The sequence below is a fragment of the Cynara cardunculus genome, assembly GCF_001531365.2.
Source record: "Cynara cardunculus var. scolymus isolate 2C chromosome LG 6, CcrdV1, whole genome shotgun sequence".
Lineage (NCBI taxonomy): Eukaryota > Viridiplantae > Streptophyta > Magnoliopsida > Asterales > Asteraceae > Cynara > Cynara cardunculus.
The window spans coordinates 3,520,139-3,535,907 of record NC_037533.1 but is presented as its reverse complement, the minus strand read 5'-3'; the positions used below and the strand labels follow the sequence as shown (position 1 = coordinate 3,535,907).

The window sequence follows — 15,769 nt, the reverse complement described above, 5'->3', positions numbered from 1 at the left end:
ATTCCTGAAAACTATGCAAACAAGTCTCGACCAATTGGAAATTTCCGTTTTTTATTCTGTAATTTTAATAAATAAGGTATAATTCTCATTTTACTGTATAATGGTTAATGTTGGAAATATTTAATTATTTTTAAATATGAAAACATAAATATAGAAACCGTTTATATGGAAGGTGTAAATCAATTGTTTTTAAATATAATATTGGAAAAGATTATATTTTTTATAAATATGAGAACGTAAATATAGTAACCGTTTTATATGGAAGTGTAAGTTAATTGTTTTAAAATATAAAACGGTGAAACAGTGAAATTGTTGCATATAATGAAGATGACAGATTAATACAGTTTTATAATGTGAAACAGATTCATACAATGAACAGATTCACACATGTAAATAAATAATGTGAAACAGATTCATACAATGAAGAAATACATGTTCATCTAGTTAAGAAATATAGATTCATACAGTGATGAAATAATGTTTTTCATATAGTGAAATAGTTGCATACAACGAAATACAGTTTCACTCAGTGAAATAGTTGCATACAATAAAGAGGACAGTGATGAAATACAGTTTCCTACAATGAAACAGATTCATATGGGTGATTTGCCGATTTTACCCTTTTTTAATTAAAAATTAAACTTTTTTTTCTTTTTTTTAATTTCTTAATATAACACTATTTAATCTTGACCATTGATTAAGAAAATGAATAGATGAGATTGGTTTGTAGGGTTTTCACAAATGAGAATGGTTTGCAATTGATTGCTCCTCTCTCTCTCTCTCTTTTTATATATATATATATATATATATACACACACACAGACTATACTATATTATATTATTAAGCATTTGACAAAAGTTTTTAAAAACCAAATTTTTATGCATTAGATAATATTTATTGATGCATATTACTTAATATTCAAGATTACGAGTAAATTGTGCGTATGTACAAATTTATTAATGCTCCATGTTTGAATTCGTGTAACTAACTGCAGATAAACATAATCAAATACTGTATATGTATCTCATTTTAAATATAAAAAATCTAAAATATATTTAGGATAATTATTGAATTCTAACAAAATACTAATAATTATCTTTATAAAAAAACTATATTATTAAACCAAAAATAAATATTTATACTATATTATAAAGCATTTGAAAAAAACTCTTAAAAATCATTTTTTATGCATTAGGTACTGTTTATTGATGCATATTATTTAAAATTCAAGATTTACAAGTAAATTGTGCATATGTACAACTTATTAAAGCTCCAGTTTGAATTTGTGTAACTAACTACAGATAAACATAATCAAATACTGGATAGGTATCTCATTTTAAATATAAAAAATCTAAAATATATTTAGGATAATTGTTGAATTATAACAAAATACTAATTATTATCTTTATAAAAAAGTATATTATTAAACCAAAAAAAAATAACTTCATTATTAATTCTAAATTAAATTATAGTAAAAAATAGAATTAAAAAAATTACACAAAAAACAAGAATTTTTAAATATTTAATTTGATATTAAAATCGATGTAATTTTTTTCAAAACTTTATGATACCTTCAAATTTATATTTTATTCAAAAAAATAAAAATATTATTGTTTTTTCGATACCACATAAAATCGTATTGTAACATCGACGGAGACAAAATAAAATGAAATATTAAAATCGAGATGTATTTCGCTGCATTACACGAGTACCCTTCTAGTATAATTAATAATCAAATACTTAAAAATATCATTTAAAAATTTGAGAAAACAGAGATTGATTATTAACAATCAATTTGAAAACAAATTCTTTTTTTAAGAAAAAGATTTCGTTTTTTAAATAAATAAATAAATAAAATTATATATAAATATATATATTATTATATTATATAGAGATGGATTATTATACAACCCTTTACATTTATACAACTAATACAACTCAATCATAACCGTTCATTTAATTTGATTAATATGTGATTTCATAGAAATTTTTATTGTTTCATAATATAAAGTATTAATCATAATTAATGAATCTTATTCATCTTTCATAAATATTTAAATCATAATAAATGAACTACCATCATTTCTATAAATATCTTAATTAATTGGGTTGCATTAGTTGTATAAATGAACATGGTTTCATTTGAAATATACCATATATATATATCATTAGAATTGTGTTTAAAACATATAATTTGAACGATTGTGAATGCAAAATACATGTCTTTGAGTATAATTAAAAGGTATTCATTTAGTTATATAAATATCTTCAGATGTCGTTAAAATATTTTTATTTTAATTATAAAAAAAAAGGTTATAAAAACAGAGTGAAAATTTGGAAACAAGAATGAGAACGTGCAAGTCCTTCCTCCGAACTGCATCGGGTATATTTGGGTCAAAGTCGTTTCTCTTCGTATGCTCAAACACACACACAAACAACACCTTCAACTGTGTGTGCGAGCCAGCCAGCCACCTCTGTGATTCCTTCTCAAGATCTGAATTTACTCATCAAGGTATGTTTACGCTACTTTTGATTTGTTAAAAGCTCTTGTGCACTGAAAAAAGAAAAAGTTTACATACAAATTGATGTTTCTAGATCTGAAATTACTTGACAAATTAAGGTGTTTCTCGCGATCTAACTTCGGTGCTAAGATTAAGACTATGAATCACATTATGTGTTGATTGGTTTTATTTTTAAGTGTTTACATATTGTTCCCGATCTGATTAATTTATGGATCTGCATTTTGATTTTGATCAATTCAAGTTATTTTACTGATTTGGTGTTGCTGATTGTCTGATTAGTTAATGTTGAAACGGATCGAATGAGTGAAATTTTGAAGTTTGCTCGGGAATTTAGGAGAATGGTGTGCAGATTAGTATCAGGTTGAGGAGTTGGGTTGCGAACTTGTTATGTGGAGTGCAATCATAATCTTGAGATTCTCACATGATTTATTTGTAAACAATATCAATCCTGGGAATTCAGTACAGACATTACGTTTAGGTTAATCGGATGAAAAAGTTGACGCATAGTGCAGATTGACCATGTTGACAGTTTCTACATCTAGTGGCACAGACATTCATGCATTCACTTGCTGTTGGATGATTAGTTGAACTTTTTTAAGTCGGTAGGTACTGTTCACGATCTGATTAATCTACGGATCACATTTATTTTGACCTGTTCAAGTCATTTCAGTATTTTGGTGATGCTAATTAACTAAGTTGAAGTGGATCAAATATGTGAAAATTTTGAACTTCTTTCAAGTTCTTTTCAGGAGGATTGGTGGCATGTTGACCGGTTAGAGTTGTGATGTAGAGTGCACGCCTTAAGCTTCTAGCATCATTCCTGCATTAATGGGTGAAGGGAGTGTTGCTTTAGGTAGATGACAATCTAAAGAACACCAAGGTATTAGTTGCCTTAAGCTGCTAGCACCATTCCTTTACATTAATGGTGAAAGGAGTGTTGTTTTAGCTAGATGAAATCTAAAGAAGAAGACCAAGGTAGTTGTTATGGTTTGGTTTCTGCCATGAATAAAAAAATTTGTTTACTGTTTTGCTCACTTCTGGACTGCTATGCTTTTGATATTGGTTATAATTGAACATAGTATAAACTATTATTGATCAAGATTTCCAGTACCTCTTTATATCTTAGGACTTAGGAGCCATTATGGCTTTGCAATTTAGGTGTTCTAATCTGGATTTGCTCCCTTCTACATTTGGACTTCTAATTTGAAATTCTTGGTAATCCCCAAGTCTGTTATTATTTTTCAGCACTTCCCAGAAATTTATCTTTTAAAATATGGCATTAAAAAATGGTAGTTTGTGATAATTTAGCTCTAGGTACACAAAGTATATTGACTCGTTTTCAAGGCAATTTGGCTTTATTTATAGATTCTGAATAGCAACGTTTGGAGCATTGATAGCTTTCTGATGTTTCAGTATTACTGCACTAGTTCTCCCTTGATACCTTTGTTTTTTCGGTGAATGTTTGCTATGGGGTATTGCTTATTCTTGATCTTTTATCAATTTCATAAAATAGTCGTGACAAAACAGGAAAGCTTCCTTGGGTAATGTGGAATTGCAGAAATCTATTTTTTGTGCACAAGGGGTAAAAGACTTGTCCTGTTGAAAATACCAAAAATTTAGTGAAAATGACTCCATCAAGTAAGGCTGATAAAAAGGCAGCAGTCGACATTGCTGCATGGATGTTCAACATCGTCACTTCAGTTGGGATCATCATTGTGAACAAAGCTTTAATGGCAACATATGGTTTCACATTTGGTAAGTTTGGCATTTAAATATTGGTGGTCGTGCTTGATATCTTCTTGTTCCAGAAAATTTTCTTTGTTAACTTCTATATACCCTCAATCCTTCACAGTGAAGGGGGAAATGTTGCAAACGGTAGTTAATATATGCCATATTGCAGCAATACTGGGATAATAACGGACATAAATAGTAAGGATACTAGATAAAAAGTTTGAATACTACTTAGATAGAGTCTTCACAAATGACAGTTGGCAATGATATTTAAGAGTCACATTTCAATAACAATGATGTGAGCGTCTTTGGTGTTTAATAATCGTTCAGAGGTTTATTTGCAGTGTCGATAATTATATGTTGCTGGTACCTAATTATTCTTTTGTATGCAGCAACAACATTAACGGGGTTGCATTTTGTTACCACGACCTTGATGACTCTTGTTCTTAGGTGGCTGGGTTACATCCAACCATCCCATCTACCCGTCGCAGATCTTCTGAAATTTGTTCTCTTTGCTAACTTCTCCATTGTTGGGATGAATGTCAGCCTAATGTGGAACTCTGTGGGATTCTACCAGGTAAATTATAGTGATTTATATGATTAACTAACCTTCCTGCTCTACATGTTTATATTAAAATACTCATGGAATATGTGTGAAAACTGCTTTGCTTTGTGATACTTGTGTTAATCTAATTTCTACTATCATTTTCAGATAGCAAAGCTGAGTATGATCCCTGTATCCTGCTTGTTGGAAGTTGTGTTTGATAAGATACGATATTCAAGGGACACAAAGCTCAGTATCTTGATCGTTCTCTTGGGTGTTGCTGTCTGCACTGTTACTGATGTAAGCGTTAATACTAAAGGTTTCGTCGCTGCCTTTGTTGCAGTATGGAGTACAGCTCTTCAACAATATGTAAGTTTTTCATTTTACACTTGACAATCTTATCCTTGTTAGATATCTAGAATAAGGAAAAACAAAAAAATCAGAGATAAAAATACCCATTGCTCTACATGGACCTAATGTTTAAGTGTTACTAGTTGTGTACCCGCGCAATGCGGCGGGAGCCTTGAATTTTAACGATTTTGAAGTTTCACTGGTTTTATTAGAGAAAATTTAACGATGATATAAGTTACACTTGGACTTTACATATTAATACAATTTGAATAAATAAGAGTTATGGTTTCAATTACAGTCTATCGATGAAAAAAATTGTATGACAGTTTAAAATCCAATATATTTAAAATCCAACATATTTAAACGACTCCACAAATGTGTTCGATTTACACCAAGAGCAAAGAATCAAGAGATCGAGAGCGAGAGCGAGAGTTATAGAGCAATTGAATGAGAGAACTTTTAATAACTCATTGGGAATATTAATTTGAATCTCACCTTGGGGGATGGGGAGAAGACAGAGAGGTATGAGAGGGTGAAGACATGAGTGAAAGGTGTCAAAAGTATCTTGGGAACATGAAAAGAAAAGGTAATAATATGCATTAGTAACTTGTACTATATGTTATTTTAATTGTAGATTAAGAGATTTTAAGACTGAATGCATAAAGTAGTAATATTTAATGCATTATGAGTTGTTTTTAAGACTTTGTGTATAAATGTATAGTACTTTAAACATTAAAAATTGTTTTTAAAACTTTTGATAAATTTGGTTTATAAGGTAGTATAGATATAGAAAACATTTAATTGCAGCTGTCTGTCTATTTTTAGTTTCTTGGGCAACTAGATTGTTTTTTTTAGTTCTAACTCCAAATTTATTCACAGTACGTGCATTATCTTCAAAGGAAATACTCGTTGAGTTCTTTCAATCTGTTGGGACATACTGCTCCTATTCAGGCTGGATCCCTGCTACTATTGGGTCCCTTTGTGGATTACTGGTTGACAAACAAGAGAGTGGATGCTTTTAAGTATGATACGGCATCATTGGTAAGTAGAAGATCCATCGTATCTTTCATACATAAGTTTTAAATCAGCTGATTGGATACTTGAAAGGGAATTAAGAATGATGTATGGTTATGGGTTTGCAGTTGTTCTTGATCCTATCTTGCACAATTGCAATTGGGACGAACCTGAGTCAATTCATCTGCATCGGGAGGTTCACAGCTGTTACTTTCCAAGTGCTTGGGCACATGAAAACCATACTGGTCCTGATGCTTGGTTTCATCTTCTTTGGGAGAGAGGGTCTGAATCTTCATGTGGTTCTGGGGATGATGATAGCAATTATGGGAATGGTTTGGTACGGTAACGCCTCCTCCAAACCCGGTGGTAAAGAACGTCGTAGCTACTCACTTCCCAAAACCAGTCAACCCAAAAAGGATTCCCTATTAGAAACTTCCGACACAGACGACAAGCCGTAAGCCAAGCATTTTTTTTTTCTTCATACCCATGTCTCGCTGGCTAGATAAAAAAGAAAGGTTGTTATTTAAGTTATATGATTTTTGTATGTGATCTAAATGTTATGATTTGAACAAGAAATTCAGAAAGGCTACTTCTTTTTCACTTTCTTTGTGATTATAATTAAACACTTGGATTACTTTTGGGATTGATTGAAACAAATCCTGGTTAGGTAATAGGTAATAGGTAATAGGTATTCTTTAATTACTTGCTTTTATTATGATTTTGTACCATAAATGTTCAATCCATATTTTATCCTAATCATATCCAATTCGACACAAGCTACAAATGTAAGAGCATCCATGACAAGAAAAATGCTCAATTCAACAACCCAAAAACCTTTTAATGTATCCCATGCCCATGGTAACAAAACCTTCTTCAAGGCTTTTTTTTTAAATATTTCTAGGGTCCCACCCACTATTTTTTATTTTTCCCGTTTATATTAATTTCTTCAAAGTGGGATCTCCCTTCTGATTTGGCAATGCCAACTGCCAAGGAGGAATAAAAATCCCCTTATGGCCATGGAGGTTCAAATGCGGTGTCTCCGGACTATCTGCAAAGCAGGTGGTCGTTCTGGGATTGGTCGACTCGCATAGCGGGTTGGATATCCAGGTTAATAAAAAAGTTATGAGTTGAGTGATGAAGATTACAGTAGAGCAGGATAGGAAGAATTACAAGTGGTTTCATGAGTCAAAAAGAATACATGTATATCTGGCTCAAGGTTACATACATGATGTTTGTCAAACACAATTAAATCCTACTACTGATACACTACTGTACAAGCGGTTAATTATCGTTAAGTTCAACATTACATTACGTGTTAGTAGAAAATGAAAATGAAAATGAAATCTAGATGGATAATATGGGACATCCCAATTCCTTAGCAGCCGCATGAAGATACTGAATCGGCATTCCTGTTGCCATTCGACTATGAGCTTCCCATGTTAGACATTTACTTATTACATCTCCCTCCCACTCCATAACATTGTCCACCTGCAATATGGCTCTAAGGACCGATGTGCTAAGGGCACGCACATGAGCACTCGAGTGAGATAGGCACCGCACTGTGGCCCCCAACCGACACTACATACATAAAATCATACAATCAATTCTAATTTGAATCTACTATATATATACATACATATATGTATATTTGAGTTACTTGCTATTTTTACCTTGAGAAGATTTGAGAGCCCATCTGCAATTGCCATTCCAGATTCTCCCCACTCAACCACCGGTTGAACCGCTCTAGCCGTTGCTTCCAAAAGCTGAAATAATCAATCACTCTCTTACTAACTAATATCATCAACTAACCAACAATAAAGCATTATATCAAATCAAACCATACCTCCAGTTGTGGTAAAGTACATGCTTCTTCATCAACAAGCATCCCATCTGTGGCACGCAACAGGAGGTCTAATGCGCTGCCCATTATTACCAATGACTCGGGGGTATTGTGGTTTCTCATTAGCTCCACAATCAGCTTCACAATACGCTGGTTGATTCTCCACATCTTTTCACCAGCATCATCATCTTTACCAATCCAAGGCTGCAATTCTCTTTCCGCCTGAAAAACCCACAAAACAGTACATAATTTCTGATTATCCATCTTTATTTAAAAACAGACAAGTGTTTGTAGCTCTGGGCTAAATGAAATCCAGACCTGAAGGACAACAGCAGTTGCAGCCTTTGTTGGTGATGCTGACACCACATTGCATAGTGCATCAACCACCTGTATGGATCCATCAACCACAAGGATCAATTCTTAGATGTAAATTGCATCAAAAAACAACTATAATGCATACATATGGACTGGAACTGACATCTTACCTGTCTCCATCCTTGCTGGGCAGAAGTGCTTTCTGCACTAAGTTGTGTTTCAGGTGATGCAATCAACTTGTGCCAGAGTAATGAAACAACAGAGAAACATAACTCTTGTTTCTCTGTCAGTACAGAGTTTAGAAGGACTCGAGCACCACAATTAAACCCAATATGCCTATCCATTGTCAGGAAGTTGGCCAACTCCGAAGCATTGAATGGAAAACTAGTTATTCCTTTTTCTGAATCCTCGCACAAAGTGGAAACTTCCTCACATGTACGTAGTGATCTTGAATCATCACACTTGCTTGATGACTGGCCTTTCCCGGAGCTGATAGCAGCATTTGTGCCCCTATTTTGTCTTTTACCATTTAGGCACACACGAGCATCTTTCCACAGAGGTGCATTCAGTAGATGGGCTTCACGTGGTTCTGCCTTATTGACAATCGATGCAACGGCTTTACTGTGAATATCAATTAAGTTATATAGTGAAGATGCTGTAGAATGAATTGGCTTATCCCACTTGCATCGCATCAGGACAGAGAGTGCACGCATACAAGCCTTTGACCGTCTAAAGAGTTCGGAGATATGAGCTGCAACCATAGCAGCAGCAACTATTTCATTCGAACTATAACTCCATGAGGTACCAACGGAAGATGGCTTCAGGGAAAATAGTGCCTCTAAGATGGCCAACATTCGACGAGTATGACAAACTGCAGAGTCGATACTACTCCGGAAGTCATTGAAAGTTTCAACCACTTTTGCAGATTTTGCAACATCCTTCGAGTTTGATTGCTTACCGACTCTTGAAATCAATGGGAAGATCTGAAGTTCACAGGCAAGAGCACAGACTGCAGCTAGAACATAAGAATCAAAAGCTGAAACAGGTCCTTGCTTATTTAATCTTTTAGATGCCAAATTTCTCTGCTTTCCGGACATTGCTTCCAATTTTTCACCAACAGGAGGAAAACTATCTTCATCTCTTGGCCTCTTAACCCCATGAGGCCGTGCTTCATGACTTACACAAACAGTCAATACAACAAAAAGTAGTCGAGAAGCAAGCTCTACAGTGGCACCTGATTCCAAAAAGAGGGAATGGACCATTGTGCGAAGCTCTGCCACGGCAATATTTTTGGAGGCAGATCCAAAAACATGTGTCGTTTTCCTAGTTCGATCATACGAGGACTCTGCTGGAAATGTTCGCTGAAGAATTGCTTCAACAGTAGCAACAAAGATTTTCATGAGACAAGATTCAGATGGACTTCCACGAGGAAGATACTCGAGAACTTTAAGAAGGGGTATGTACAGGTTCCATGACAAGGCGGGAGGTTGCAAAGGCGCCGCAACGATAATTTCAGGTAGATCAATAATAGAAGAACTTAAGGGAATTAAGCCATAAGCAGCTTCCCATATGGTGCATATTCTCCATTCAACTTCAGGTCCATGTGCAGAGAGCATCGAGGCAATTCCCTGGGCAGTAGCATCAATCGTTTCCTCAGTTGTTGGCATTTCTCTCTGCATACATCACCCGTCAATTTAAATAAATTATGTTGATACAAGTTTAGAGGAACTAACGCCAAGCAGCAAATCCATCATATTAAAATTTGTTGAAGGTGTGTACCTGCTTTTTATGGCTTGGATTGTGACCATTTGGAGGTTCGTTTTGAAGTTCAACTTCTTCAATTTGTCTAAGAGGAGGAAAAAGCAAAGCAGGTTGGGACAGTATCCGGAAAAGTAAAGCAGCTGCAGAATCTGCAGCAATGCCAGCTCTCATGGACATTGCAGTTCCAATTGCACGCAAGAAGTGCAAATGCATCCAGTTTCTTGGAAGCTGTGATGGTGAATTAATCAGTATAGTGTGTATGTGCCGATCAACATAATGAAGTGGTTAACAAAATTCCACACACTATCAATACCAATGCTGCCTCAGATATCTAATAATACGCAAGTGGAACTATCAGTAGACATTCCATTTCTAACTTCTGTTTGCTAAATATTTTCTTCTCTTTTTCATTACAACCATGAAATAAACATAGTATTAGGAATAGGAGTTGTATAATCAACTGTCTAAACATGTTCCAACAAGAAAGATAAGCAAGACTCAACGGTAGTTAGAGGAAATAACAGATGATGACGCGATATTGAAGTTTGTGAAACCAATTCCACAAGGGGTATCACATATATGTAATTTCATAATTAACTTACTCTCATGCCGGATGCATAGTCTTCTGCAGCTCTCAGGAGCTCTACAAGCTGAACAGCAGCATCAAGAGCATCTGGAGCCCATGATGGTGGTGCTTCTAGAAGTCCAAGAAGAAGTCTCTGGGTAGCACTTGGACTAGCAATCGCATAATACCTAAAACAGGAAAAGATTAACGCTTGACCCAGTACTTTTATGAGGCTTCCATGCAAAAGATATTTTCTTTTCTTGTGTTACCTATGAAACAATCTTGCATATGGCTCTAGAGCTGGAAGGCCTGCAACAAGATGCTCATCCATGGATGTTGTTGGAGGAGGAAGTAGAAGAGCAGGAACAGCAGCTGCAGTCAGAGTAGCAGTCTCATAACGAGCTACTTCCTCATCGCAAACGCTCAATATCACACCAGCACCATTAGCAACAGCCCACCTAGGAGTTGATGGAACTAGCTGTGGATGCTTTCCAGATCCTCGAGAAGAAGCCATGACTGAATATAAGTTAAAACTGTGTTATTTTCATCCAACAAGTGACAACTGACAGTACTTATCATTTAAAGACACTGAACAATAATAATTATCATGAAGTACAGAAATTAGTAGTTAAGAGGATGCTGCAATATTACCAAGGGATCAATGTAAATAAGGTGATCATACAAGTACTCAACTTAACCTTCATCTCAAATCCATTGGAACCACATAAATAGTAGGAATATAGTTAATAGTGACTATATGCTGTAAGAAAGGTTTAATCCTTTTTCGTATAAACAAACAAAAGGTTATCTTCATAATATTGATTTATGAAGATATTATCATATGCAATGCTTGACCATGAGTTGATATACATTTCTTACCAAATAATCACAAGAAGCAGATTGGCTCATACCAGCTATTGTCACATTCATAGATTATCAGAGATAAAGGCACATCAAGAAAACTTGATGATTTGTGCACTGAAAATTTTCAATGTCCATTGATACTTGTAATTTATCATGTGTTTGGTAAGCCTGCATTGAGCTGTAACTTATGAGAAACCAAATATCTTTATTTTAAGTTTCCTTCTTGTATGCTATAATGGATTCACCATGTTGATATCTGACTCTGATACCAAATTTCTTACATAGGCTGTCAGGTTTGACAAGCTTGTAAGAAACTAGTCATCTTGCAAAGGAAATGGATTTTCAGGAAAACGTTGATATTTCTTACCAATGTTTTGAGTTTTGATCTAATATAGGCTAATCCTCAAAAAACTGAGTTTTGTCATGCAACTTTTTGGCTGCTGTTTTCTGGCATGCTTATTTTTACAAAAGTACAAACTGAGCCAATAAATCTGACATGAGAAGGCCACTAACTAATAGCACATTCAAATGGGTGCTCATAGCCACAATACTAAGACCAGTAGCGATGTGTCGTAGTAAGACCAAAGGTAGTGACATAACCTATGAAAGGAATGACACATGATATATCTTTCGAACTCAAGAAATTTTGACCAAAGATCCCCACTCCTATCTATTACTGAAAGCATTCCAATTCAATTATAAGCAACTTACACATCAACTATGTATAAACATGTCCACTTACCAACAGAAGGTGGCTTGAGTTCCCCTGCAGCATATTTTCCCATGACACCACCACACCTACGAGTATAGAGAAGTTTGATGAGCTTCTGCAATTGGTGTATATAATACCCTTTTGAAAAAAGTACCTAGGGTGGAAGACAGAGCAGTACAAAGGACATCAAGGACTGTGATGCTACCAAGCAACACAATGATATAAGAGTGTCTGATTGCAGGTATGTATTTATCTAACTTGAACCTCAAGCAATGTTTACACTTTGGAATTTATGCAATGGAACAATCATGCATACGTCAACTGCAAAAGTGTTTGTCCATGTCATAAAATAGTGGTTGGTTTTAGGGAAACTAATAATTACTGAATACCTTTATGAACAAAAGCAGAAAAGAACTAATGTGGATCACTCTTGATGTAGAAGCATAAAAAGGTAACAAGTAATACAAAACTGACCCCGCAACGGTCAAGTATGTACCATATAATCTAGCTGTTGGTATAGTGAATAAACACAGTATCTGATTTTCTTGCGACCGGAGGAGCAGTTTGTCAGATGAAAACACCAAATTCTATAGGTGAAACACCCCTTACCAGCGGAAGTAGTCACTTCTGATGCCTAAAGGCGCAGCGAGCAAGATGTCAGTAATCCAGGGAGACAAAGGCCTCAGTGGTTTCAGGTCATTCTGCGCAGATGGTGAAGAAGTTTCACTATCTGGAGAGTTACTTGTTGAAGCTTGGCTTCCACTGCTGCTTCTATCTGTAACATTTTGCTGACGATCGGCCTTAAAAATCGGCCGGTTGTAATGGGTTAAGATTCGTAAAATCTCTCCACATGCCAGTGCCCACTGTTCAGAATACTCGTTCTGCATTTCAGGACACGTGTTATATGTTTTCATAGTTCTGACCATAGAGTTGACTAATCTAACAAAAGCATTAAAGTAATCTAATATGAAATGGTTATTAGGGATCTGGTACTGCTTTTGGGTCGGTCCTTCTTGGTTGAGAGAGTGCTTTTTGAGGAATTCAAAAAGTTACACCTAGAAAATAGGGTCTTTGTGCTAACGATATCAAGGCCAGGTCTGGTTAATCACTATAGATGAGTAAGGTGTGTCAGATCATTTGTCATCTATAAATAATATATACTTCAAAAAGATAGTGGGTTTCTACGAAAAAGAACATGTAATTACATCATTAATTTAAATTCTTGAGCAATAGACGAAATCTTTGGGGGTGCACCTGTTCCATTCCTAAGAGCTTATAAATATCCTCAGCCCCATTATCATATCATGTATAATATATGCAGTAGCTTCAAGAGCTGGAATATGGCTCTTCATTGGTAGAGCTACTTATATTTGAGGAGAAATTAGAAATCTAGTGATGGAACCTTTTTGTTTCCTCATTTGCTTCTATTTGATTCTCCATTCGCATTAAATAGAATGACAAGGTTTGAATCAAGAAAGCTATGCAATAATGCAGCTTAATAGAAAACTGAACCGGTTAGCTACAACATGAAAAGTTTAACTTAGATAGTAAGGTGTTTCTTACATCATCACTTGGGCAGACAAGGGAAATGAATGAAGCAAATGGAGTGCTCCTATCATACTCCATGGTACCATCAATAATGCATGAAATAATCGGAAGAATGACGGTATGCCCATGCTCTGGATGATGAAGGACGAACGTTGCTGGAAATTTTAGATTGATTAGATGATATGTCAACACGAAATACAAAAGCTGGAGCAATGAAAATGATGGAAGTATGAAACACAATACCCAAGACATCATCAAACAGACGTTTTTCCTGTGACGGATAGCGGTGGCGAACCAGCTGCAAAAATGTGTATCAGAGTAAGGAACGTAACATAAAACTACTTCAATATTTGTGTTCTCAACAATATTAGAGAAAAACAGGGTTACAAAAGGAAATACCTCAGCTATATCTTCAGGAAATTGCTCTGATGTAAATTGACCAAAGTAATCAACATATGCAGTAATTTGCGCCTGGTCATGAAAGAAGATGAGTACATGCCAAATCAAGAAGGCAGAGGTAACCTTGAATCTATTGATTTTGAAACTTGAACTTAAACTTGAAGCAAAATTTGGATACTTGATCACTTTAAAAGGAATTTGAACACCAAGCTAACCTTTGTGGTGTTCATTTATATTTAGTTTTAAGTATCACTTTATAGTACCATCATGACCAGAATAGCACAAATCCAAAAATGGAACATGGATTGCCATTATAGATAAAAGGAGAAAAAGGAGCTCGGCTCATGCTCCTTCAATTAAGCAATCTACTTGAATAAGAGTCTAGCAAATACACAGCATGTATTCATGAACCCTCTGAAGATTTTATAACTTCAAAATGCAACAAAGAAAACTGATTATACCTTCCGCTGCTGCACATCTAGTGGGGCCGGCCAAAACAATGACGAGAATTGTAGACCATCAGTCCACCTTGCAGATGTAGCAGCCATATCCGAAAGGTCTAGACTATCCCTTCCTTTCTGCTAATATTGGCAGAGACAATGGTAGAATCTGCAAGCTTCAACTTTTTCTGCTGCTACCAATCAAGAATGAGAAGATTGTAATTCAGCATTTTATACACCAGCCGCTGTCTCTCACTAAACAGTTCAATTACTACAGCAGACTTGAGTTTAGAAACTCGAAATCCAAATTTTTTGAAAGCACAAGTATTGCTCTTTTAGTATGCAGTCCAATAGGACTACGTTGTAGCCCTGTGAAAAACAACCAAATGACAATTATCAGGCAAAGCAGGTCTTGTTGTAAATACAATCAAGAACATAACAGTGAAGAAAATGGAGATCTCAATTGTGGAGACCAAAAAAAACCAACGAATAAACTTTTGTGAAGTATAAAAAACAAACACGAAAAAGAAAACACATCCAAACAGAAGACCTGAATACATGATTCAAGTCCAATAAATAGCCAAATTTCAAGGAAAGCTGAAACAGCAGAAAAGATCACACCCACAAACACGCACAATCACACACACACACACCCCTTACGTATGTGAAGAAAATCTGCAAGCTAGAGTCACCACATCTAGCTCATGAATACATCCCCTAAAATCTAAAATCTGGAAAAGCCCAAGTGCTACACGTCTATATTTAACTCAATAAAACAACATCATTACAAAAAGAATTACAACACTCAGACTTGATAACCTCAAAGAATAGAGGACAAGAAAACGCTAGGAAATAAATACTCGTATATAAAAAGCAACTAAACTCCTCTAATCTGCCAAATAATGAACCGATTCCCAAAATCAAATAACTGTAACGGGAAACACATTAAATTCAGGTAATCAGAGCTAATTATTTTCAGTTTCCTCTTGGCGAAATGCAAACATATTAACTAGCTCATCAAATCTGAACTTCATTACATGGATTGAAGCAAAATTAAGAAATCTTAATATATATATATATATGTATGTATGTATACCTGCTCTTTTAAGCGTCAAGATTAGAATTAAATAGAGAGAGAAAAGTTGTGGGTGGATCTTCCGGC

At 35.0% G+C, this 15,769-nt stretch overlaps 2 protein-coding genes across 4 annotated transcripts; one reads left to right on the top strand and one right to left on the bottom strand.

Moving 5' to 3' along the window:
• The first annotated feature begins 2,360 nt into the window (after positions 1-2,360).
• LOC112514306 (UDP-rhamnose/UDP-galactose transporter 6-like) lies at positions 2,361-6,817 on the top strand. Of its 3 annotated transcripts, none has more exons than XM_025120693.1 (6): positions 2,361-2,513; positions 4,051-4,278; positions 4,647-4,831; positions 4,967-5,167; positions 6,029-6,190; positions 6,292-6,817. In XM_025120693.1, the coding sequence occupies exons 2-6, from the start codon at positions 4,149-4,151 to the stop codon at positions 6,619-6,621; spliced, it is 1,008 nt and encodes a 335-aa protein (XP_024976461.1). In that variant the 5' UTR covers positions 2,361-2,513; positions 4,051-4,148; the 3' UTR covers positions 6,622-6,817. The 3 variants fall into 3 exon arrangements, with proteins under 3 accessions (XP_024976461.1, XP_024976463.1, XP_024976462.1); XM_025120695.1 differs by having other exon boundaries at positions 2,374-2,513; positions 4,082-4,278; XM_025120694.1 differs by having other exon boundaries at positions 2,374-2,513; positions 4,037-4,278.
• A 505-nt stretch (positions 6,818-7,322) lies between these two features.
• On the bottom strand, positions 7,323-15,769 carry LOC112514715 (protein GIGANTEA-like). The gene is made up of 15 exons (XM_025121314.1): positions 15,704-15,769; positions 14,629-14,976; positions 14,168-14,239; positions 14,012-14,066; positions 13,784-13,923; positions 12,830-13,101; positions 12,251-12,306; positions 10,914-11,160; positions 10,682-10,832; positions 10,098-10,307; positions 8,489-9,991; positions 8,322-8,390; positions 8,007-8,225; positions 7,834-7,926; positions 7,323-7,741 (listed from the first exon to the last, which is right to left on the bottom strand). Exons 2-15 carry the CDS (start codon positions 14,713-14,715, stop codon positions 7,508-7,510), a joined length of 3,408 nt encoding a protein of 1,135 aa, XP_024977082.1. The 5' UTR covers positions 14,716-14,976; positions 15,704-15,769; the 3' UTR covers positions 7,323-7,507.

Coding starts and splice junctions, on each gene's coding strand:
- LOC112514715 (XM_025121314.1), bottom strand. CDS start 14,715: ATGGCTGCTACATCTGCAAGGTGGACTGATGGTCTACAATTCTCGTCA. Junction 9,992..10,097: donor ATCCAAGCCATAAAAAGCAG/GTACACACCTTC, acceptor TGATGTATGCAG/AGAGAAATGCCAACAACTGA. Junction 8,226..8,321: donor CAACTGCTGTTGTCCTTCAG/GTCTGGATTTCA, acceptor TGGGTTTTTCAG/GCGGAAAGAGAATTGCAGCC.
- LOC112514306 (XM_025120693.1), top strand. CDS start 4,149: ATGACTCCATCAAGTAAGGCTGATAAAAAGGCAGCAGTCGACATTGCT. Junction 4,832..4,966: donor ACTCTGTGGGATTCTACCAG/GTAAATTATAGT, acceptor TATCATTTTCAG/ATAGCAAAGCTGAGTATGAT. Junction 6,191..6,291: donor AGTATGATACGGCATCATTG/GTAAGTAGAAGA, acceptor ATGGGTTTGCAG/TTGTTCTTGATCCTATCTTG.